This window comes from Gopherus evgoodei, chromosome 3 (assembly GCF_007399415.2).
Source record: "Gopherus evgoodei ecotype Sinaloan lineage chromosome 3, rGopEvg1_v1.p, whole genome shotgun sequence".
Lineage (NCBI taxonomy): Eukaryota > Metazoa > Chordata > Testudines > Testudinidae > Gopherus > Gopherus evgoodei.
Genome location: NC_044324.1, coordinates 176,722,090 through 176,746,748, shown reverse-complemented (window position 1 = coordinate 176,746,748; position 24,659 = coordinate 176,722,090). Strand labels below are relative to the sequence as shown.

At 39.1% G+C, this 24,659-nt stretch overlaps 1 protein-coding gene across 6 annotated transcripts in view; it reads right to left on the bottom strand.

The window, feature by feature from the left end:
- ESRRG (estrogen related receptor gamma) overlaps positions 1 to 24,659 on the bottom strand; it is a 509,353-nt gene that overhangs the window by 296,488 nt on the left and 188,206 nt on the right. Inside the window, exon 2 of one of the 6 annotated variants that reach the window (XM_030557497.1) lies at positions 13,742 to 13,897. The exons of the other annotated variants lie outside the window; for them this stretch is intronic. Coding sequence (XP_030413357.1) covers positions 13,742 to 13,776 — 35 coding nt within the window. The 5' untranslated portion in view covers positions 13,777 to 13,897. The remainder of the gene's footprint in view (positions 1 to 13,741; positions 13,898 to 24,659) is intronic. 6 annotated transcript variants of the gene reach the window in all.

Here is a 24,659-nt window from a genome sequence, read left to right as displayed (position 1 = left end):
TTTTTAGGGGAAAAACAGATCCTGGTGATGACTGCGAACAGGCCAAACCACCGCGATATGGCTATAAGAGTACCACATATTTCCAATAATCTTGATTGTAATAGTCATCCTTACTGTAACCACAAGTTGTTGGGGTAAAAGGTTTACAACATTAGCACCAAGGGCCTGATGCAAAAGCCCATTGACGTCATTGGAAAAACTGCTACTGACTTCAACGAGTGTTGGCTCAAACCCTGAAACATAGGGACCCAAATGTTTAAAAACTAGAAGTTGCATTTTGCATATCTAAGACTGTGATAATCAGCTAATTACAATCACAAGCGGTTATTTTTATGAGCAAATTAAGATGCTAGTGAAGGTGCACATATAGGCCTTGAACTTGTATACATTTACTTATGTGCTTAATTCTACTACCATGAGTAGCCTTGAGTTTTTAAAATTATGGTTCTTCATGATTTGCTCCATAAAATAGGTTTGACGCTGCAAGTAAAACTGATTATATCACTTGGTAGAAGTCTTATTTTTATTCTCTTGTGCAACTTATTCCACTTTACATAAAAAGCTCTGATATTGCTTAAATTAAGCTCAAAAAAGCCAATATGGTCCTGACAAAGATCTATTTAAAAAACAAGTTGCTTATCAGCTAAGTCTCCCATTGCTTCCTACTGAGTCCTGCTGTTTCTACTTGCAGGCACTGTAGTACATCTGGGTCTTCTATGAGCATGAATGATTCTATACGTCCTGATAAGTGCTTAGAGATTGAGTTGTAATACTAATGATAAGCCAGCAAAAGATTACTAAACCCATGTGGTAACACACATTTTCTCAATAGTCCGGTATATGGCACTGCAGAGTGTAATGGAACCCTCTAAAAGTGCATTTGGACCAAATCCGTAGTTCTTACTCTGTTATTAATCAGGTAAAATTCCCCTTGAAATCAAAGGTTATGTTGCCTAAGTAGAGACTCATTGATGTAGCCCTCTGTATGCAGCAACACCTAGGCACAATTTTACAGGTGATATCACAATTTTATAGGTGATATGCTAGCTGTCATGCAGAATTCTCAATTCGCAGCTCTGTCTTGAGCTCAAAGTTAATATTATTTTAAACACTCATCAAATTGTTCTTTTTTTTGTGGTAGTACAATTTGCACTGATGTTTCACCCTTTCTTCTTGACATAATGCATAGCCTTCTTTGGAATTATTCTGGATTGAAACGAGTAATATGAGCAGAATTTGGCACAAAGCCTCCACTGCAGACACAAATATGTATTGTATCATATGCTCGTTTGTCATCTAAATAACTTGACATGATCTACAAAGATCTGTACTCACGTTATTTCCTTTGACTTTGACACTGATCTCTGAAGACTCCCAATGTACATCATTCACCACTATTAGTGCACCACATGGCGCTCTATATACTAAGCCTAGTTCCCCTCAGCTCAGTGAGCATTCAAGTGCATGCTTAACTTTAAGCACAAGTTGCCCTATTAAAGTTCTCCAGTGCTACTCATGCTTAAAATTAAGCTCATGCTTATGTGCCTTGCTGAATCAGGGACTGACACAAAGTTTCAACCGAGTTCAAGTTCAATTTCAATTTAGTTACTCCATATTTACAGTAGTGTATTTGACAGCACAATTTGGCTTGTTGTCTCCATAGATCTGTGCTAATAAAGTAGTGTCTCAAGACATCACTTCATATTTATAACAAGGAGGAGATTTAATTTCTGTGGATTTGTGTAAAAAGCAATTTGGAAATTTTGCAATAATGATATTACTTCTCGTGAAGTAAAAGCAGTGAAACTACCACGACAGGCAGCCATTGCATAGTCTCAATCTAATTATTCCATCGTAAATACCTATGTTATTTAAATATGTTATCTTCCTAAGTACTCTAAAGAATTAGTTCATTTTAAGGATTGAGAGTACAATATTATTTGGTTAAATTAAGCTTTTGCCTTTGCAATTCTCATCTTCCACTTAAACTGCAGCAATAAAGGCATCTGAAACTGATTTTGCATATATGGCAAGATCTCATGTACAGGCCAGCAGCACCCGGTGCAAGTTGTGGGGTGTGCACATTTCAATTTGAATGACATAACACTCACCTTTGTACTTCTGACTTTGGGTCCCCTGTATGCAAGGCAACTCCCCAGACAAACTGTTGTAACTAAAGGGCCGCTACTAATGGCACCAAGGAGACAAAACAAAGACTGAGGATCCGCACGGCACAAGGGTATCTCAGCTCTACTCCCTGAGCTGCCAGGAGGAAGAGAGGGCTTGTGTGCGAAAAGCTCAATTCTCCTTCACTTACTTATGCTAAAATAATTAAAATGTCTCAAGCTAACAAAACAACCCCAATCACCTAAACTGATTACTTTAAATGAGAGTAAGGATCGAAGGTTCTGACTGCATTAGATTTTTCTGGGCAATAGAGACTGCAGTTTTAAACATGCCATATTCATGCTGAACATCAGGAATTGTGGTTATTTAACACACCCCATAAATGCAGACTAAATAACACTATTGATCTTAGTGTTCCTGAAAGAGTGGCTCAGCAGTGAGCATTTATGTTTCTTGCTGTTCATAAGTACAAGCACCGAGCCACTGCTCAGGAAAACTACCTTAAATGCTGAAAACAGACTAAAAGTACAATTTCAGTGGGATATGGTTGAAAATAGTACAAACTTTTCTTTGATTAGTATTTATTTTAAAAGAAACAATTAGGTAACATTAAAATAATATAATCTCAAATCAAAGTACGTGAAACACAAAATTATCATGGTGATCATCAAATATGAACTAAAAATACTCTTATTGTGAAAAGCCAGTTAAACTACACACAAAAGTACTATTTTTATTTTATTTATGAACAGGTTCTTCTAAGATTCCCTCTCATCATGGAATCTGAGCACCTCACAACATTAATGAATTTAGCCTGACAACAATCCTGTACTGTTATCCCCATTTTAGAGACGGAAAACTGGCACACAGAGACATTAAGAGACTTGCCCAAAATCATCGGAGGAAATCTTTGGCAGAGCCAGGAATATGGAGCAGATTGACTCAATAGATTTGTTAATAAAGTCTTATATTCAGCACTCCTTACTCAGAGAAATGCCTATTCCAATCAATTATCAGAGGGTTAGTCATGTTCGTCGGGATCTGTAAAAGCAGCAAAGAATCCTGTGGCATCTTATACACTAACAGACGTTTTGGAGCATGAGCTCTCGTGGGTGAATACCAACTTCATCAGATGCATGACATGCATCTGACGAAGTCGGTATTCACCCACGAAAGCTCATGCTCCAAAACGTCTGTTAGTCTATAAGGTGCCCATGCATCTGATGAAGTGGGTATTCACCCACGAAAGCTCATGCTCCAAAACGTCTGCTAGTCTATAAAGTGCCACAGGATTCTTTGCTGCTATTCCAATCAATGGGCACAATTATGTCCTTGCAATGGAAATGGAAGATGTTTAACATAAAGACTCAATTCCCAAGAAGGGAATGTTGTATTATTGCTTCAAAAATAGATCAGTGTTATAGGAAGAAATAACAAAATTGACCCAGAATTAGCTATCATATCTTCCATCTCCTACCTATTAGTATTTCAATTAAAACTTTTCCTATGTGCAGTTTTTCCCTCTAAAACCACTCAATCAGCTGGTCAAATCACAAGCTGATTTCAATATGTGATGCTGTCGGAAACATCAACATCACCAACGTATCTCGTGATTCAAACATAGAAAATTAATCCTTAAAAAAAACAAAAAAAAAAACCCCACAACAGAAAAAGATTCCTGCGTCTTCCTGACCCATGGTTCAGATTAAATCTGGACGTCACAGAAAAGACATAGGAAAGGGTTACACATCCTTCCTAGCTCAGATTTAAGGAGAAGCTATAGAAGTAGATGAACTGATGAACTCAATCCTGTGTCTCAAAAATACATTTCAATGGGCCAGCTAATGCATGATATAAGTACCCAAAAGATGCAACAGCATTCTGAAAAATGAATTAAGGACGCACTGCCATCAACTCCAGCAAAATAATAAAAGTAGAGAGATTAAGAGGCAAGCATATCTTTCTGAATTGTAAAATAGGTTTATAGGTCTTCTAATAACAACTTTTACTCAAACCTTACATAAATAGGCTTATATGATACAAATATTATGTGGGCTATGTGGAAAGTACAAGGTCCCTAATCATGTTTAGGGATTACTTGACAGAACAGAGACATTTCATTCCTATTGGACCTAGGGATTACAAGAAAGAAACATCTAATATTCCATTTTTTAATTTCATGCATTTTTTATTTACCTTTAATGATGCTGTATATATTCATCATCCTGAAATATTAAAACAGTATGAAAAAAGTAATAAATTGGTGGAAAATTTAGGGAATGGGAATGCAACAGCACGCAAATCATACACTATCAAGTGCTTGATACACATTTAAAATTACTGCCTAGTACGGCAAAGCCAAATTCCTGGCAGATTTCTGAAGCGCAAAGTCACAATAAGAAGATCAGCAGAACAGACTGAAATAATAGAATATTCATCCCCCTAATCCATATGCAATTCTTTAGGGCTTTTTTTTTTTTTTAACAATGCATATGAGGTCTGACTGTATTCAGGATTTAAATAAGTTGTGTGTGTGTCTCTCTCTCTCTCTGTCTCTCAGTCACACACACACAGAGTACATTTTTTTTTACAAAAATTATATACAGTTATCATTTCTGCTCTGCTGCTTCCACGTTGACAAGGTTAGCACATCTCCTCACACCTCAAATGAAACAATAGCATTTTTACAGCTGAAAGTGTTAAAAGAAATACATTTATTCATACCACACAAACCTCCTGCAACAGTTTTCTTGGAGTGGGGATAAAAAGTCTGATTTGGACAGAGAGAGGATTTTTATTTAACTCTTTGTTTTATGACAAATAATTAGTGGTTAATTTAATGTAACTTCACATTTGCTTTCATGTTGGCAATAAAAATCTTAAAACCAGTATTCTTTGAAATCATGCATTTTCCTCTACACATACATGATTTTTGATCTAGTATTGTATGAAAGGGCAGAGGCCTAGAAAGGAATAAATCAACAATGGAAAGGCAGATGCTGATGAAAATAAATGATACATATGCAAAATGTGTGAGAGGATGAGTGACAGTGTGTTGTGGGGATAAAAGTTTTGTTGTCATGGGTTTCAGATGACTGCATTTCCTGCAAGTAGCAAAGGCATAAATGAATTATGGTCTTCCTAAACAAGGGACAAGACAAACTTCATACCACAAACTGACGTATATATGTTGCTAGACAAACAGTGGACCACTCCCATTGACTTCAACAGGTGTTGAGGGTGCTCAGCATGTTGCAAGAAGCACTGCAAGTTTGGCTCCAAAATTATCACTACTGTGAATGGAGCTTAGATACAAAAGTGAATATATGTAAATCTTTTGCGGTTTATACCATGGATCATGAAATGCACACTTTGGATTGTAAAATAAAAGGAGTCTAGGTGACATTTATCACAGCCACATACAGAATGGATATGATTGGCTGTATGGTTCCATCAGAACCCCAGAAGGCGACTCCCCCCAGGTATCATAACACTCCTTGCCACAATGTAATTAATAATGGGAAGCAGATGGGGCATGAGAGGCAGTCTGCTGCCTACCTGATTCCCTTCCTCAGCTCAGGGAAGTTGGGAGAGGCCCATAGGGTCCTGCAGAAACCTGAGTCACTAAAGGCTACTGCACCTGATTGTACCAGTCTTGTAAAGAACAGGCGAAGAGGATAGGAGAGACAAGAAAGCCTGTTGGGAAGGAAAACTACCAGGGGAACTGCCTGTATGTCCACCAGAACTTGGGGTGTGTGCCTGGGTGAGGCACCTGGAAAGTCAAGCCTCTGCAAACTACGTTCATTGAGTTGTTTAGCCAAATCACAAGCTCATAGTGGCATCAAGGTTCAGGACAACTTGGCCCTTTTATATATTTTAATTTGATGAACTCTAGACAACAAATTTAAAAGCTTCTCAAAGGAGGAGTGTATTATTATTAGATCCTGTTGTGATTTTTATGTGGGCATAGAACTGGTGCCTGTCTGTAATAGAGTATATATCTACACACACTATGCATCTGTATGTGAACATTACACACACAGCCACATAACAATGATACAATTTGAATGAAGCCTGGCCCTACTGGAATCAATGAGAACACACCCATTTACTTCAATAGGGCCAAAAATTCACCACATTACTTCATATATTTGAAGTGCATATAAAAAGAATAGTGAGAATTCTATGAAAGGAAAGCAACTATTCACAGATTCCAAGGTCAGAAGCGACCATTGTGTTCATCTGGTCTGACCTCCTCTATCACATAGGCTACAGAACTCCCCAAAAATAATTCTTAGAGAATATCCTTTAGAAAACATCCACTCTTGAGTTAAAAATTGTCAGTGATGGAGAATCCACCATGACACTTAGTAAACTGTTCCAATCATTAATTACTCTCACCATTAAAAATGTATACTTTATTTCCCATCTGAATTTGTCTAGGTTTAATTCCCAGCCTTGGGATTGTGTTGTACCTTCCTTTTATACACTGAAGAGCCCATTATTAAATATTTGTACCCCGTGTAAATACTTAGACTGTAATCAAGTCATCCCTGCATCTTCTCTCTGTTAAGTTAAAGAGATTGAGTCTATCACTATAAGGCATGTTTCCTAATCTTTTAATCATTCTCATGGCTCTTCTCTGAACCCTCTCCGTTTTATCAACAATAATAAAGGTATAGTGAATTGTCTAAGGAAATAAATGGCAAAGGGACATCAGACTTTAGCGAGAAAATAAGATGGACAAATACAGTGTATTAATGGGAACTGAACCTTGGAAAGGACTGATAGATATGTTTCAAAGCTTTATGGGCAGCCTGCAAGTTGGATTCTGGAGCAAAACTGAGCTCCAAACCTACTACATCTTAAAGACTTGGCAAATGGTGAAATATGTTCTTGGAAATGGCTGAACTATTTTAGCTGAATTTTTTTTTAAATCAATCCAAGCTAGGCACCTGGCATGGGAAATTTCAATCCAAATGGTTGAAGTTTGGCAAAGTTATAAGCAATTGAACACAAGGTCTTACAATGGAAAGTGTTGAGCACCTTAGCTATAGGCAGCACTATAAGCACTACAATACAGTACATTTAAGAAAAGGACTCTGACTCTGTTTCAATGCCTGTTTCTTTTGTTTTGACCTTTAAAAATAAATAAATCCTTTAAAAATATATTTCCCGTACTACTCAAACAAAGAGATAACACACTGTTTTCCTGTGATGAGGAAAGACTCATCTTACCTTCCCTGATTCATCTCAAAACTAATATTTAGTAAAGATTTCCTTTGGAGTTGATCAAACTTGACAAAAAAAGTCTTCAAACTATGCCATGGTTCACTATTTGTAAGATTAGTCAAACTTCTGTTTTTTAAAATGAACTTTAAATTACCAGTAGTACTGCCCCTGGGGCTCACAGACAGCACCTGGATCACACAGAAGAAAACAAGTGCAAATCAAGACTACTACAACATACTGATTTCATCCAGGTTGCCAAATTATCTTATTTTAGCATAATGGCATGGTTCAGGTAAATCCCTCTGTTCACAGTACTTTGCATTCTGGAGGGAGGTTGGTAGAGGTTTGGTGTAGTTTATGGCAGCTCTCTGGTTTGCATTTCAGCCCACATCTAACAAATAAGCCCTACAGAGTTTGGCCAGAAGAGCTGGAGTCTCTGATGAACAGTTCATGCAGTTCCTCTCTCATATCCTCAATGGGAAAATCAGTCCCTATTGGGACATCTTTGATTTTGCAAGCTGCTCTGTCTCTCTAAAGGGCAACAGCAAAGAACAAAAAAAAATCCATGTACTGCTGTTCATCAGAGACTCCAGTTCTGCCAACCAAACCCTGCACAGAGTTCAACTCGCCTTCACTTCAGGGTTTAACTGCCTAGACTTTAATAGGTAACTACTCATAATTTGTGTCCACCTATTTGTATGCATGAGCCTGTGCAAATGAGAGACTTGCTTAATAAACTTCCCTACTCTTCAATAAATAACTAAATGAAGTGCCTGGGCTTCAAGACCTTGAATGAAAAATGGTATTGTGGGATTAAGGGGTTTGTACTGTACAGAAGCAACAGTGGGATAGTTTAGTTGTCATCATGAAGACAAGTGGTAGGCATTGTTGGAAGCATGTAAATAGCTCAAAAGCCTCTCAGTATCAGCAAGTTTCTTTCCTTCTCCCTTTCTCTATTAACAGACATGAAGAATTCCCACTGAAATGGGTATTTTCCAAGTATTAGATTTGAAAATATGTCTGAGCTATGGCTACATGACCTCTTAGAACTCAGTCCATGTAACAAGTAACAAAATATCCCTACAGTCAAAGTTTTCCTTTGATTTTCTCAAGCAAGAAAGGATACTAAAAATTAAACACAATACTGAATTAGCACATTCCAGAAAAAAGGAGAACAAAATATTGTGGCACAAATACTAAATCTAGCAATAATCTGAAAGAAAACCAGTCTTCCATGGTACTTTGGATAACAAGTCACTTTTGTACCCTGTATAAATAAGCACCTGGGCTACTAACCTGACTCCCTCTCCATGTTATTTGCAGCATGAAAATTGTGTTTGAATGTAAGCTATGATGAGAAAGTCCTGACCAAAGAATATAAAATAAAGGCTCAAGTGTGTTGGAGGCCGCTAGGGCAGATCCTTTTCAGACACCAGTAAGGGATTTCTTAGTGTTGGGTAAGACAGGTAGAGTAGACTATCAGTGAGTTTCTCTATTTGTTTATATAAATGGGCCAATGCCTTTTGAAGCACTTCAGAGCACTTAACTAAAGCAAACAAGCACTTGAACTTTAAATATCTAACAAGAGGAGCTATTGACAAGTGTAACTTTACTTAGTTAATCTTAATATCATTGGGAACTTTAATTCATACAATTTTACAGCGCTACATGAAGGGACATACCAGACTCTTATCTCAGCTTAGGCTCCATATACAATACTCACAATAGATGAAAACAGAACTACAGCTGCTTGTTCCCTTTTAATGTCTTCTTTTTCTTCTTTTTTTAAACACACCCCCTTCACTTTTTCATGCATGACATCCCTGGACCCACATTAAATGTCACAGCTATTCCTTGTTTTGAAATTGGAGTCTTTGGTGGTAAAATTGCTTTTTCCCTTTCTCTCTAAATGATACAGAATATGTATGTTCCTAGATGGCAATCCTAGATACAACTGAACATATTTTTGATAAGTAAAAGCATCTCCAAAATGAATTTTGAAGGCATTATGCTATTGTAAGTCAGTACTTTTATTTCTGAAAATATTACAATATAATTTGGGTTTTGCCCAAGTTATGCTGATCATATCTCATTGCCCAAGGTTTCTCTTCTCTCTTATACCAAAGTACCTCAGGGTTATTCCTGAGCTATACAGCCACAAATGAAAAGAGAACTTGGCCCTAGAGTTGAAAATTTTCCAATTGTTGAATTCCTGGTTACCTGTGGATTTTTAACCATGATCTAGACAGGAAAAGGTTTGGTAAAGATTATGCTATCAATTCCCAATGGGTGGATAAGGCTCTGAGAGTGAGCTACATTACAAAAATACATGGTCAATGTTCAACAAATAGATAGTCACATTTCTAGGGCGGCACTTGAGAGTGTTTTATTAGTTTCTAAGTGCCTCCCTTTGGGTTTACAAACACATAAGAAACTCCCTAGTTATTGCTTTATCTACAATTACAGTGATCACCTGCCTGCCCCAGACTAATACAATCTGAGACACATACATTTCTGCTGAGAAATCAGCCTCCCAATGGAAAATCTGAAAGATTATTCTATTGTCTTGGACAACATTTTCAAAAAATTGCACATACTGCAAATAGGTCATATATCATGCATCTTCTCAGCTGGACACTGTCAAATCAGGTTTACTATCACAAAGGGTTGTATTCCAAAATGAAACAGTAGAGATTTCTGCATTTTGTGGCATGGCCATAGCTGATTTTTAGCCATCGAATCCCGCCAAGATAGACCACGTTAATGCAAGTAGGTAACGGCCAAAACCTGGTGTGTGAGACACATCCTTCTATTCCAAAACAAGTACACATCATTACTCATAATCCTGCAAAACCCTTCTCAAATTGTGGATAAGGCTGTGGGAATGGGAAATTTCCTTCTGGCTTTGTTCTCTCATGCAGTGTTCATAAAATACTTAAAGCAAACTAATTGAAGCAGCCTTTGCTTGTCTCTAAATATTGCAGTTTCAAAGGAAGCTGGTAAATGATTATTTGGCTACATTTTGGACTTCATTTAGGTGCATGGAAATTTCATAGTGCTAGTCTGAGTGATAGAGTTTTCCTTTAAGTGACAGTAGCGTTGTCATTAATGTATATTTATTTGATTCTTCAAACTTCAATTAGTTCAGTGCATACAGAATAGTAGAAACAACAGGAGTGGTTTATTATGGTATTCATGCCCCTCTTGAGCCAAATGCTTAGGGCTCTGCCATCTGAAATGAAGAAGACATGGCTATCTGGAATAGAGATGGACCCAAACCATGAAGTCTAGATATCAATCACAACTTTCCCAGAGTTTGAGGGTTTCAGATCTGACCAGAAAAGAGGGGGTGGGAGGGTCAGGAAGGAGGGAGGGTTAGCTGCAAAGAGCTTGGATCTAATATTCTGGTACTGGCCTATCTCTAACCTGAGGTAAAAGCACAATTGGTAATCAGTTCTGAAGAATATAAACTTCAGTGTTTCAGCCTACAAAAACCTTATGTTCTTTTTTAAAGCCAAGAACATGTTGATCCAAGAGTAGAATTTCAACCTTTGAAATGACAAAATATAGTTTTTCTGTTAGTATTTTAGGGCAGCACCTGATGTCTGGTCAAATGTCTTGCTAGTTCTGTTAAAAAAATATGCATTTAAGAGTGTGAACTTTCAGTGATAAAATATAGGTCTAGGCACAATTGCTGAAGAAAATAGCTTTAGAAATTCTCTGATACTCTAAGTTATAATTGGGTTTTAATGTATAAAATGACTGAGTAATTTAAATGTTTGGAAAAGAAAACAGTCCTTCCCAGAGTTTATGAAGTGGTAAGCCTATTTCTTTTAACGATTAACTGTGAATCATCATTCCAAACATGAGCATCTGCTAACATATGCTCCACACAACTGATGCTGTAGAGTGACAGTTTTACCAAATTAACATTTAAGTGTCCAATTCTGATCTAAATCTGTTTTTACACTGGCGCAACTCCACCGATTTTTGTGGAATTACTCCAAACTCACACTGGTAAACAGCAAGTGAGATCAGACTAGGCCCTTGTTCCTGTCAGCCCTTAGCACATCTGGGGAATGAAAATAGAAATGTATATATAGATGGAGCAAATGAGTATATATCACAACATTCCCACGGGAGATTGAAAGCAAAAAGAAAATCGATAGTATCAGAAAAATAATATAATAGTCCTTAATAAAAATGTCATAAGTAGCAAATACATATTAAAAGGAAAGTGAGATGACGTAGATACAGGATATAAAGTGTGCCTTTGGGTAATAGTAACATCCCAAATGACACAGAATTCTAAAGCCCACATACAACATAGGTACTATAATAGAGTTTGGAATACACTGCAAGCAACAAGATCCAATTATTTGGAAAGCTCTCCAAGAGCCTGTGATTTTGCACTTAAGTAAAGAGAAGTGAGAAATTAAAAAGGAGAAGAAACATTCAGAATAGATGGGTTGAGAGAGAAAAAGAAGGGCAAAGACAAAGAATGAGTGGGACCAAAAGAAAAGAGATTTTTTTGAATGTATTTATACTGCAGCCATCAACCACGTATCGGAGCACTTTACAAAATTGCAAAGAGCCATATGCGGTTTTAACATCCTGCATTTCTGGGTCCCTCCCTCTTTAAAAAAAATGACAATTTTTGTTTTTAAAAAACTTTAAATGGTTTATTATTTATGATTATATTCATTATTGTGAGAGGTTAAAAACGAGACTTGCATTTTATGGGGAAGATGTTGGAGATCTGAGGAAACCATGGGTCAGCGTCTGAAAAATCTCCATCTCCCACACTAATGTGTCTCAGCTTTGTAGGCAACAGTCCCATTGTGCCTGCAAGCAGACCTACTGTGATATCGGCTGGTCATAGGGAAGAAGAGATAGTAAATCAGCACCATGGATTCTGGGGTTAAAAGACTAGGATCAGAACCTTCTCTTCTATCCAGTATTCCATGACAAACTGACAGGAAGCTAAGAAAAAGACTTCATAAATCATGACAAGGGCCCCAAAATTTATGTTTACACAGCACCTTGCTATCATAGGTCACAATCTTGCGACTGGAGCAACACAGATAGACAACTCTCCCCGATGCCTACACAGGACCCCAATTAAATTCATAACAGTTCTCGGCAACTGCAGGAATCAGCTTATGCAGAGCAGCTTCCAAAACAGGGATCATAGCCAACTTATTTCACTGCCTCTTGTTAGGTTCTTCCCTGCTACATACTTCACTGCAAGTATTTACCCTCTTCAAACATTCTTAAGCATGTGAATTAAGTCCACATGAGCAAGAAAATACAGCTTAGTAGGATGGAAACTCTCTCCTTAGCTTATGTTGGTATGGACGGTAACCTCTGAGCAAGAGGTGGTCTAATGGGATATGTGATGGACATTACAGGTGAGATAAACACAAAATTTCAGCTGTGCTCTGAATTTCTCTACATTTATGGGTTCAAATCAGACACTAAGCATTAGCTTAATGCAGGCTGCATGGTTTGAGGTTTTTTCCCCTCCATTTGTTTGTTTGTTTTGTTTGAGAATTAATAAAAACAAATCACCAAAGGTACTGCAGCAATGGAAGGCAATTTACCTGATTCTTTGCAGAGTAGCTAAAGGACATAAAATTATTGTTTTTCTATACTGCCAGCTCTGTTCTAAACATTATGTTGTCAGAACTGTCTTCATTCCCGTAAAACCCTACATGTGAACATCTCTATTGTAGCATTTTCGTATTCTAACTACTTGTCTAAACACAATTACTTATCCAGGTAAAAAGAATCTCAATGTTCTTCAAAGTGACATTAAAGTATGAGATCATTTTTTTGTTTTGAAGACATTTCCCTCTACAAAAGCCATCTTATTGAGCAACCAAGTATTTTAGCTTTTCGGGCCTGATCCAAAACATATCAACTCAAATGAATCAGGACCATAACAAATAACTCTCCTTACAACGCATTGCGATACCTGCTTGGTAACTTCTAGGATTTCCATCAACCATAGTTGGCAGGCTCAGGGTTTTCAACAGTAATTGTCCCATCTTAAGATTTCTTCTATATATCTTATTGCAAGATTAAAACATCTACAAGTCTGTGATTAGTGACTAAATTTTTTTGACAAGGGCTGATAACCAAAACACCTCATCTGAACACCCCAAACTCTTAGGAAGTTCATGATCTGAATCCACATGTAAACATACTAACTGAGACCCATATTTAATATTTGTATGTTTCTATGAAGCAATATATTTGAGAGAAGGAGGCAAAGTAAATGTTCCTGGTTCTAATCATCCCACCCCCAACCCCCAGTGGCTCATTTGTGCACGTTTCACCAGACAGGCCAGAGGGAAATGACCCCCCTTCATGAACTCACCATCCTTTTCTAGTCACATTCACTATGCATTGCATTAGAAAAGATCGAAACGGTGTTTAAATATTTTGGCGGGTTTTGTTATGGCCAGATCGCTCACTTCCTCTGGGACACACAAAGCCTCCTCTGGCAATGAAACAGCCAAAATGTCAGCAAATCCTATAGAACAGAAAACGGTCTGTCAATGTAAGGCCTAAATGAATCTCCATTTAAAAAAAAAAAAAAGGCAACATCCACTTTTTATTAACATTTTTTTCACCCTCTAGAAACTTTTTAACAGCATTACAATGTATTCATCACAAGGTGCTATTAGAGCTCAGCTCACTTCAAGTGTTACCAATTCATGGACAGATTAGAGGGCACATTAATAACATAGTTAATATGAAGTGTTTAGAGCCACTACGTCGGTGACAAATACGACTCAACCAAATTTCCTGACCATTGAGGCCACGGAGGAACAATTTGGTAGATTTCATCAACAGTTCTAATTATGTTCCTGTCAAGTCGAGAACAAAGTAATCCATAACTGGGGGGCTGCTCAGAGACAGTGGCACACAAGAGTAATTTATGCCCAAGACACAGGGCCCTTTCTGTAGTTAGTGTGCACAACACTTGACTAACAAGTGGGTTCAAAAAGGAATTTATTACTGAAAACACAGCCCTCTAGCTCTGAGTGGCTTGTCAGGTATAAGCTTATGAGGAGTTATGAGGTAAAGACTTCTAGTAAGTCTTGTTTATACAAGCATCTGGAGTTCATGCTCTCCACAGCCTCTGTAACTGTATGTTGTAAGATGTAGGACTTTTCCTTGACTGCTCCTATAGTTAAAGCCACCTCTCTGTAGAGAGATTGTGAGAGAGTTTATATATGACAAAAGAATCGATAAAATATGATGGTGAAGTGAAGATTCCACCTACATGTTATTTTCTTTTAAAAGAACATTTCAATCTTTAGGATGTCATCATCAACATCGCAGAGGCTAAATATTGTAGAGACCCTTTTATGATTCTATAAATAACAGACTAATGAAACATGCAAAGGAATTATTAGTAACAGTAAACTGAAATGTCACAATACACTGTGCATGGTTCATGCTGTAGCTGAACTAGAGACAGACTGAGAAAAGGAAGGGGGAGAAGAGAAGGGGGAGAAGCTGTCATGTAATTTTGAGTCATTTTCCACTGTGATCTATATTGGGATGAAGCTTCCATTCTTTCAAACAGGGTAATTTTATATATGACATTCTTGTTACTTTTTGCAAAAAAGGTAAAAATGCCTCCCTAGTGCTAGGAAACAGATTAAGCTAGAAACACGCAATCAGAGTTGACGATCTTTGTTAGCAATAAGTTGTTAGTAAAAATAGAGCAATATTTTAAAAATTAAAATTAAGAACAATACTTGAAAGTGTGGGGGGAACCAAAACTAAGAGCATTAGCAAAAAAAAATCCTTGCAAAACTATGTCATTCACAATTATTTCTGCTTAGTGAATCTTAAAACAGAGCTCTCTATAGGCCACTGTGAGTGTACATTGTGGCCACCAGTTTTATGTCTTTGTTTAAGAAGAAAGGAAAACATTCAAAGCTTCAAAAACTTTGTCATAATATAGCTTCCTCTTTGATAGTGGAATAAATAGACTTATAATATAGCTGCCAATCTGATCAGAGATACAATGCCATTTAATGGCCTGAACACAGGCCTAGGAACTGCACAGTTTAATTCTACTCCAGACACTGACTTAGTATGTGACCTTGGGAAAGTCACTTGCTGTATCAATTTTGCCATCTGTAAAATGGGGATAACAATACTTCCCTTGCCTGCCAGGGGTGCTGCAAATATTCAAGCTTTGGCCCAATTGTGTTAATATGCAGAAACATGTATTGATACAAGGTCTTTGGTTTGGCAGCCACGTTGCCTACCCTGTCTACTGAATTTTCTGTGCTACTTCAATACTATCTCCTCAACATTAGTAAAATTTTGGCACAAGAACAGTGATATCTGTGAAACATTAAAAAGAAAAAAAAGCACTCTATTATCTAGCCAACTTCATTCTTTTGTGCTCAGTTTTACTAAAATGCATCACCTGGACCCGTACTTTCTTCCACTTCGTTTTGGGCAATTTCCCAGCAGCTGCTGAATAAAATGCTACTGGTCTCTTAAACCAGAAATGGGTTGAATTATTATTTTCACTTATTCAGCACTTTCCATTAAAGAAAGTCAAAGCACTTCACAAACATTAGGGGCTTAAGCCTCAAAATAAAAACTCATGAGGCAGGGGAGAAGTTTAACTACAGCGGACTGGAGGATGACCATTCTGTTCCACAAGAACATTTGAGGTTCTAGGATTTGTTTTCACTCCACACTGAAACCAAAATGAAACCTTTCAAATGTTTTCATGAAAAAAGATGTGTGTAAAAATGTCCGTTTTCAAACTGAAAAGCTAATGTTTTCGATTTGGGAAGATGCATCCAAATGTCCTAGTGAAAGAGAGAGGATGTGGGAAGCCTGGTGTTAGGGCACCTGTCTCTGTTGGGGGGGACCCAAATTCAGGGTCCTGCTGTAACACAGAGATTTTAATCCCAGCTCACTCTGATTCAGGCAGAGCAGGACCTTGAACCTCTGTTGCCCTAACCACCAGGCTATAGAGAATGTGAATGTTAGGGCTTGTCTACATTACCCGCTGGATCGATGGGCAGCGATCGATCCAGCGGGGGTCGATTTATCGTGTCTAGTCTAGATGCGATAAATCGACCGCTGAGCGCTCTCCCATCGACTCCGGCACTCCACTGGGGCAAGAGGCGCAGGTGGAGTCGATGGGAGAGGGTCAGCCGTCGACTTACCGCAGTGAAGACACTGCGGTAAGTAGATCTAAATACATTGACTTCAGTTACGTTATTCATGTAGCTGAATTTGTGTAACTTAGATCAATCTCCCTTCTCCCCCTGAGTGTAGACCAGGCCTGAGTCACTTGGTCTCACATCCCACCATCTCATCTCCCCCTGACCCCTCAACACACACACACACACACACACACACACACACACACACACACCCTCCTTCTCTCTTCAGCCCTGTTTCAAAAATGTCTTGGTTGAAACTGAAACATTTCAACTAAACATTTTGACTTTGTTGAAATTTCATTTCAATTGAAAATGTTCCAAAGGGCTCCAACTTAAACCAGATGGGGAAACAGAGGAAAAGTGATGTTAAATCACACTGGATTCTGAAGCAGAGCCATGAGCCACACTCAGATTTTAGAAGTCCCCAGCTTTGTGCTTTAGTGACAAGACCACCTTTCTGCTCTCATTGAATTGTCACGCTGCCTCGTGCTTACGTTATAAAACACATTTTAACGGAAGTGTGGCAGAAGCATGATGATCCCATTAAGTTTCGAACATCTAATACCTTGTGCATGAGAGCCGGAAAACTCATTTACTGCTTTATCAAATCTCTAGTTTGTACGTAGAGCATAAACTGGCTACATTTGCTAATAGGGCAGATAGACCCATCCCATATATTATCAAAACTCATCAAAGTCTGCTGGAGGACATAGCTAGAGCCACTCATTATCCTTTGCATTAGCTCTCTCACTAGCACCTCTACCAATATATTTTCCTGTAATACAACTGTCTTGATTGAGCAGAGAAATCAGCAATTTGGAACATTACAACAGTTAGAGAGAGATAACAGGACTAGACCCATAATGGTATCCTGCCTCCCCATTCAATCTGCTGTTATTGGGTGCAAACTGAAGCCTGCCATGCTAGATGTACACTGCAGTTATCCATTGCTGGGCCCTGGAGATTCATACCATTAATTAGATACATATTTTTGGAGTTTTATTCATTCAGATTATTTCCCCAAAATTTATTAAATACATGAGGGGGGCAAGGAGAAAAAGACTTACCGGAACTCCTTAAAATTTACATCACAGTGTGTTTTTCAGACAAAATGATAGCTTATAAAATGACAACATATAATTTAATAACCAGAAAAACTGGATGATGGAATTAGCCTAGTTGTAACAATACCAGTGCAAACGTCATTATAAGTTTAGATGCTGTAGAGTCCTATTACTGAATATGTGATATTTATCATCTTATCCAGGACATTGTACAATTTTTGGTTATAATCTTGAGGAATAGTATTCTGTGTGTCTGGAATCACACACCCTATATGTCTGGCTCCTTTGTGTCCATAGGCGCTGACTCCAGGGGTGCTCTGGGGCTGGAGCACCCACAGAAAAAAAATAGTGGGTGCTCAGCACCCACAAGCAGTCCCAAGGATCAGTTTCTCCCCCATCCCCCGGGCCTTCCACCCGCTGGCAGCCCTGCTGATCAGCTTCTTATCCTTCCTTCATGCACATCCCACCCGCCATGGATTAGCTGTTCAGCAGCATGCAAGAGACGCCGGGGTGGGGGTGGGGAGAGGAGCCAGGGCAGAAAGAGGTGGGGAGTGATCAGGAAAAGGCAGGGTGAGGGTGGGTGAGGGCCTGGGGTGGAACAGGGATGGGAAGAGGCATGGCATGGGTAGGGAGTTGGAGGAAGGGATGGAGTGGGGGTGGGGCCTGGGGTGGAGTAGGGGTCAAGCACCATCTGGGATTTGAGTAGGTCAGTGCCTGTGCGTGTGTGTGTGATATATAGTCCACTACACAACTGGCTAGGGACGTGACCAGGTTTATTCATCTTCCTACAAAGCATCAGGTACTAGCCATTACCAAAATGTAGAATGCCAGAACTGATGGTCTAACCTACTGCGGCAAATCGTATGTTCCTGTTACCAAATTTCCCTCAAAAAGGTTTGATAGAGACATGGGTCACATAACGGAGCCTCCTATGCCTCATGCAGATTTGGATTCCATGAAGAGCTACTGTAAACAGAAAACTTGCTGACCTATTATCCTCATTTTATGACCTGTATCATCTTTCAAAGAAGATTTACATCAAACCACAGCCACTCAGTGGACTTGTGGGGGAGAGGCACGTTTGTAGATGTGAATGTACTAGATAATAAAAATACAATTGCATCTCTAGTAATATTCCAGCCACTTCTCATTTAATTCTGTGGCCTCACTGATTAGAGTATAATCTGTTTTTAGCCCTATCTGTCAAATTGTTTCTGATTATTTTGAACTTATGCATAAGACAGCCATACCTTCTTTCTCAGGTAGGATGGCCACTTGTTAATTCTGGTCACAAATCTCTTTCAATACCAACAACACCAGTAATAACAACTTTTGAGGGTCACTGGTAGATTTGACATGGTGATTCCAGAGCTCACTAAATCCCATTAATGACCAATTCCTTTTGATTGGAAAAATATTCAAAAAACAGCTCAATTCCCATTTGGTGGTTTAGCACCACAAATTCCAGCAGCCATGGAAGGTAGCTTTCTGTTGGTTAAAACCTCTGACAAGTAAAATTCAATATGGAGGGAATAAAATAAGAAAGAAATTAAAGTGCTCTCTCACCAGTGAGTTAAAACCCAGCAGCTGTAAGTCATTGAATTTAACTGCACATCTTTTGAGGGTTTTTTTCTGTTTTTATTTCTGAAATCACAGGAACTACCCAGCCTAGCAAGACTGTAATCACTCAGCAGGAACCTGGCACAAGCACGATACAACCACCAGCCAGGTGGCAGGAAAATGAAGGAAATCTCTCTCTCCCTCCCTCTATGTTGTTTAAAAGGGGCTCGGCGTGAATGAATCTTCCCGGTAGTCACCAACAATTTCTTATTCTTTCCGAGCAATCATCAATTTCAGCATCAAGTGGTTCAGTAGATCTACAACTGGTAGTGGCAGCAGAGTAAGCTCAGCATGCAAACATTTTGGCTAATTTAAAACCCTTGTGCTGCCGAATCAAACATGACAAGACAACAGTAAAAAGAGAGGCTATTATCCCAAATGAAAGCCCAGATAGCTGAAATTGGTTTGAGTGGCAGAGACAAAAGATGTGGAAGGAGCAGGGACAACCGAGAATGATAATCCCAGATAACTAACACACACACACACACACACACACACACACACACACACACACACACACACACACACACACACACACACCATCAAAAGGAGGGAAAAGGCAACATTTCCAAGTTCTACAGCCAGGCAGACAAAATGCACTTAAAAGGGATACAAAATAAATTGATACATGATAAAACATTTGCCCCATGGGTAAAGAGATACTTAACTTACAAGAGATGTAACCCTTTCGATAGAAAAACGAACACTCAGAATACTAAAGCTGTCATTTCCTACCTGAATTAATGTCCTGCTGCCCAACGTTCATTACCATAAGGTGGAGGAGTCAGAAGCATTGATTTAGGATAGAGTAGCCTTAAACTGAAAATAAGATGTTGTGGGCTATTTTTGAATGCCCGTTAAATCCACATAGCTCACCAAGTTCCCAGATCTCAAAAAGCTAGGGGGGGAGGGAAAGTGGAGAGCAAGGGAATTAATTTGGAAAGGCATTTGGAAAACCACAAGCAGACTGGTGATGTTCAGAGCCACAAACCCCAGTGATGGCTTACAGCACACAGAATGATGACCTATGGGATCACTGGAGAGCAAGCGAGTTGTCTTTTGCAAGATTAACAATTTAAAAGTGCTGAAATTAATTTTGTTTAATAGCTGTGGGTGCAGACTCCTTACAAAGTAGGTTGCAAGGTCAGCAAGCCTCCTAAAGCCTTTTAAAATGCAGCTTTTTATAGGGACAGGAGATTTAGGGTGGCTCAGGGCTTAAAGACCTGAAAAGCAGAAAAAGTGTAAAAGGTCAGCTCCTACCACTTCCCAGATCTTGGGTGAACATATTTGTTTGGCCCCATTCTATGACACACATTTACTGATCCATTCAAGACTATTTCAGCATATATGGGTTTCAAATGGTAGGGGAGGTGACAGGGAGACAGTGTGAGAAATGACACATAAATGAAGTAATAAAACCAGACATAAGAACCAGACTAACCAGTATCTAGCAAGTTCCTCTGCATCACACAGGAATGTGCTTACTTGGACTGGATCGGAGGGGAGCAAAGGGTAGGATGAGGGAAGGCAAGGGAGAGAGAAAGGGAATACTCACATCCTTTTCATCTTTCAAAAGTAGTTCATTCATGATTCACATCAGCCTGCTTCTGTGAGACTGGTACAGCATAAATCACTGCACTAAACAAAGTGTTTAAAGCAACAGCTGGACTTAACTCTGAAATCAAACTCAGCCATTTCAAACATACTTGCTAAACTTCACACACATCTCACTCCACATATGTATATGCCACCACTCAGAGAAAGCATGAAAATATACAATATATAACTAATATATAAACATCACACTTTTTGAGCACAGCATCCAGCAAACCACAGAAGAGCTCAAACTGGGTGCAACTGCAGGCACTAATAACTGTGGCTGTGATTTTTTCCTCCATTGGAGGCCAGGAGTTTGGGATGGCTGCATTCCTTATTCAGCATTGTCTTGCAAATTATTCTGGGGAGAGCCAAGTTATGTAAAAACATGGGCATAAGAATTTGAGCAAGATTCCTATTGCACAAAGCTGTGCAAAAACTGTAAAAACTGCCACTAAATCCATCTGAAAAGGGATATAACAGGATAGAAGCACTCAGCTGTCTGCACTCACATGTCTCCTCAACACAGTATGGAAAGCCATGTGAGAATCTGAATTAATAAGATGGATACAGAGTGGCAGGCCTGGCTTCATCATGCAATCATGTCTTAACCTTTCCTCTAACATAAAGGGGAAGGCAGAGCTTGCTCTTCGGAAGAAAAGAAAAAGATATAAAATGTAGGGCCTCTAATCTGAAAGCTTTCTGATACACATAGTATATCCGCAAACACCCAGACTTATGGAGTAAAAGAAACCACGCTGACCTTAAACTTAAAAGGTATGTGGGAATGTTTTTTGGTGTAAATGAGATGCAGGCATTAGAGAAAGGTGGTGTAGCATACAATGAGGAGTTGTGATGGTTTCTTTAGACTGAAGAGGCCATTTCCTGACAATGAGGTAACTTGCTGATCATTAGAGAAGACGGAATTAATTCTGCTGCAAGCTTCTGTTTGACAGTGGCCGGAGCAGATGCACCAGCCATTTTTCTCTACCTGTCCCAGTGGGAGTTAGAACAAAGGAAAACAAGACTCACAGAAATACTGAAGACACCACAAGGAAATTGTTTTCAATACATATTCAGACTGCCACAGAACACCATGTGCTGTTAACTAACATATGCTTCTGTATACAATATTTTTGCTCTCTTTTTGTCTCAAAGCTGAATTCATATTCTCACACAGCAGTTCAAGGAAACCTCAGTTAGCAGTTCAGCAAGGCACTGCTTAAAAGGCAAGCCTGATTCAGGTCCTTAGGGCATCTCATCCATCCTGTGTGTGGATGGCATTCACCACCAAGGGACCCCATTAGGAAGGAAGGGCAAACTGAAATCCTAACCCAAAGCAGTGTGAAACGGAGCATCAGTGTACTGGCACAGCAGCGATGGATGAGATTCCATTTGTCTTCAAAAGCATGAGTAGCCAATATATCTACTTCATCACAAACTCAACTTTACTTTCCAACCTTGTAGTGTACTTAAAGCAAAAAATGTAGATCAGCTTTCTATCTGGAGATGCAGCAGAAGGGAAATGTCACCCAAGACTCCAATTAAATAGATTATAAGTGACGCACTTACAATGTAACCCCATGCCACAGATCACCCTGAGATACACTGGCTGTGTGTAAAATCAGTTGATCAGGAAGGCTTTGCCACAAGCTACAAAATGTTTCCTTTCACCTCCATACAGTGGAATAATACTCAAAAGCTTCTTATTCTACAGCAAAACCTGCTGGTAAATGCTGCTTCTACACAAGCGCTACAGATATTAGAGTTTCCACAAATACTCCAAATGGTTTTGCTTCTCCTTTATTGTCATACCGCAGCCACAATAGCTATTTAACTGGCCCTGTCACTGCACTGCTATAAGGGCAATGTTTTGTTTCTTGCTCTTGAGCTGGTTTTGAGAGAGATGTTCTAGATCTGGAGAAACTGGGTCAAATTCATTCCTGGTGTAAAGTGAAGCCACAAACTTTATTGGCTTCAAAGCAAACAGCTATTTCACACAGACCCAAAACTGACAAAGAACAGGACCTGAGCCTCATGTTGACCAGTGCAAGATGTATGGTAAATAAATCCTTAATGATCTATAATCTTATTATCAACAAGTCACCTGGTCTGGGTCCCAGAAACCTGGCTGGTTGATGATATAGGCCTGGGGTTGACTTACCTCATTCCTTTCCTCCCTTGCTCCCCACCTCTTACAACAAACCCAGACGTACATATCTGGATATAACATATCCATTTGATTTCTTTCTGGGGTTAAATGCAAAAAGCACACACTCAGATCAAAATTCTTTGATTGCATTCACCAATCTGCATGTCCAGAGAACTGACTAACCTGGGCATTAACACTATCAAAGCTCAGACACTACAGTTTCCCAGCTCACATTATCACTGCCTAACATACAATAAACCTCATACAACTCTTGTAGATAGCTTCAACAATCATTCAGATGATGCCTCTGATAAGATAGGAGGTTTGGGGCTATCTAAACTCTCCGTCTTAGATTTCTCACAGGTAATCTACCTTATCATTGGACAGCATGTAAACATAAGAAATGCAAGAACCATTCTCCTCAGCTGGTCAGCCCACTTCCTCATCCAGGTGGAAACTCTCTCTTACTGCAAGACAAGAAAAAGCCACCACCATAGTCTGGCCAGAAAACTCTTGGAGTTTGCCAAATTCCAAAAAATGTACTTACATAAAACTCTGCCCAACCTAGAGGCCATAAAGCAGACAGAAAAAAAGCAGAAAGGAATGGAGTGGCAAAAAAAGGAAGTCTGATACTGACAGACTCAGACACAAATAATGCTGCCATAATAGAGGTAAAAACAACGTACTTCTCCTCTGCCATGGAAACAGCAAAAATACATCCTACAGAACTCTTCTGGACCACTCTTCTGGAGAGAGTTCCTGAGAACATCTGTCTACCTCACAGAAATTACCACAACAACTGGGACTAGTAGGCAACCTTGCTGGCAGTCCAAGGAAAGATGTCAAGGACTGATAAGGCATGGATACTCAACAAACCTCTTACCCTTAGTCTCTGTTTACCTTTTGAAAGAATGGTAACCATTAAGTGTCAAACATGGGAGCACTCCTCAAACTTGTGTTAAAAATGGTTGTTCCAATGATGTTATCAGAGTCAAATGTACTCAGTGTTCATTGTGGCAAAGCACACGGGCATCCTGCTACTTCTACCGGGTATCTAACAACCTTTCCTGTGATTGACTTTGGACTCAGTTGACTATGTCCACACAAGTGGGAAAAATGCTTGGGAGAGGACTAGTGGTCTTGACCTCCAAGATCAAACCCAGCAGATCATTCAGAGAAATCACATACTTACAAATGGTCCCTCCAGGTCAGAGTGGAGACATATTGGTAAGACCGTACAGGGAAGGATACACTGCCACTGTATGTTCTGCACCAGCTCTGGGGATAAAGGACCTGATCCAGAATGCACTGAAAATCAGTGTTCATTAGTTTCAATGGACTTTAGATCTGGTCCAAATAGAGGATGTCCAAATCCACTGTTGTTACTTGAGCACTAACATTTATTTACTAAATATATTCAGCAAATTAATCAAAGTGAGGAGTTCTATTAAAACTCCATTCAGCAAACAGGTGTGAGAAGAGGAAGCAGCACCCCAACACACACAATCCTGAAGGAAATGTACAGTCCAAGCAGAGTGAAAAAAATGTAGAATTTATTTTCTCTCAGGCAAAGATAGGTGTTATGGGGTAACTGTCTGCAGGGACTGAAGCAACTCCATTACAACTGCAGGCAGTAAAACAAGTTGTCCCCCT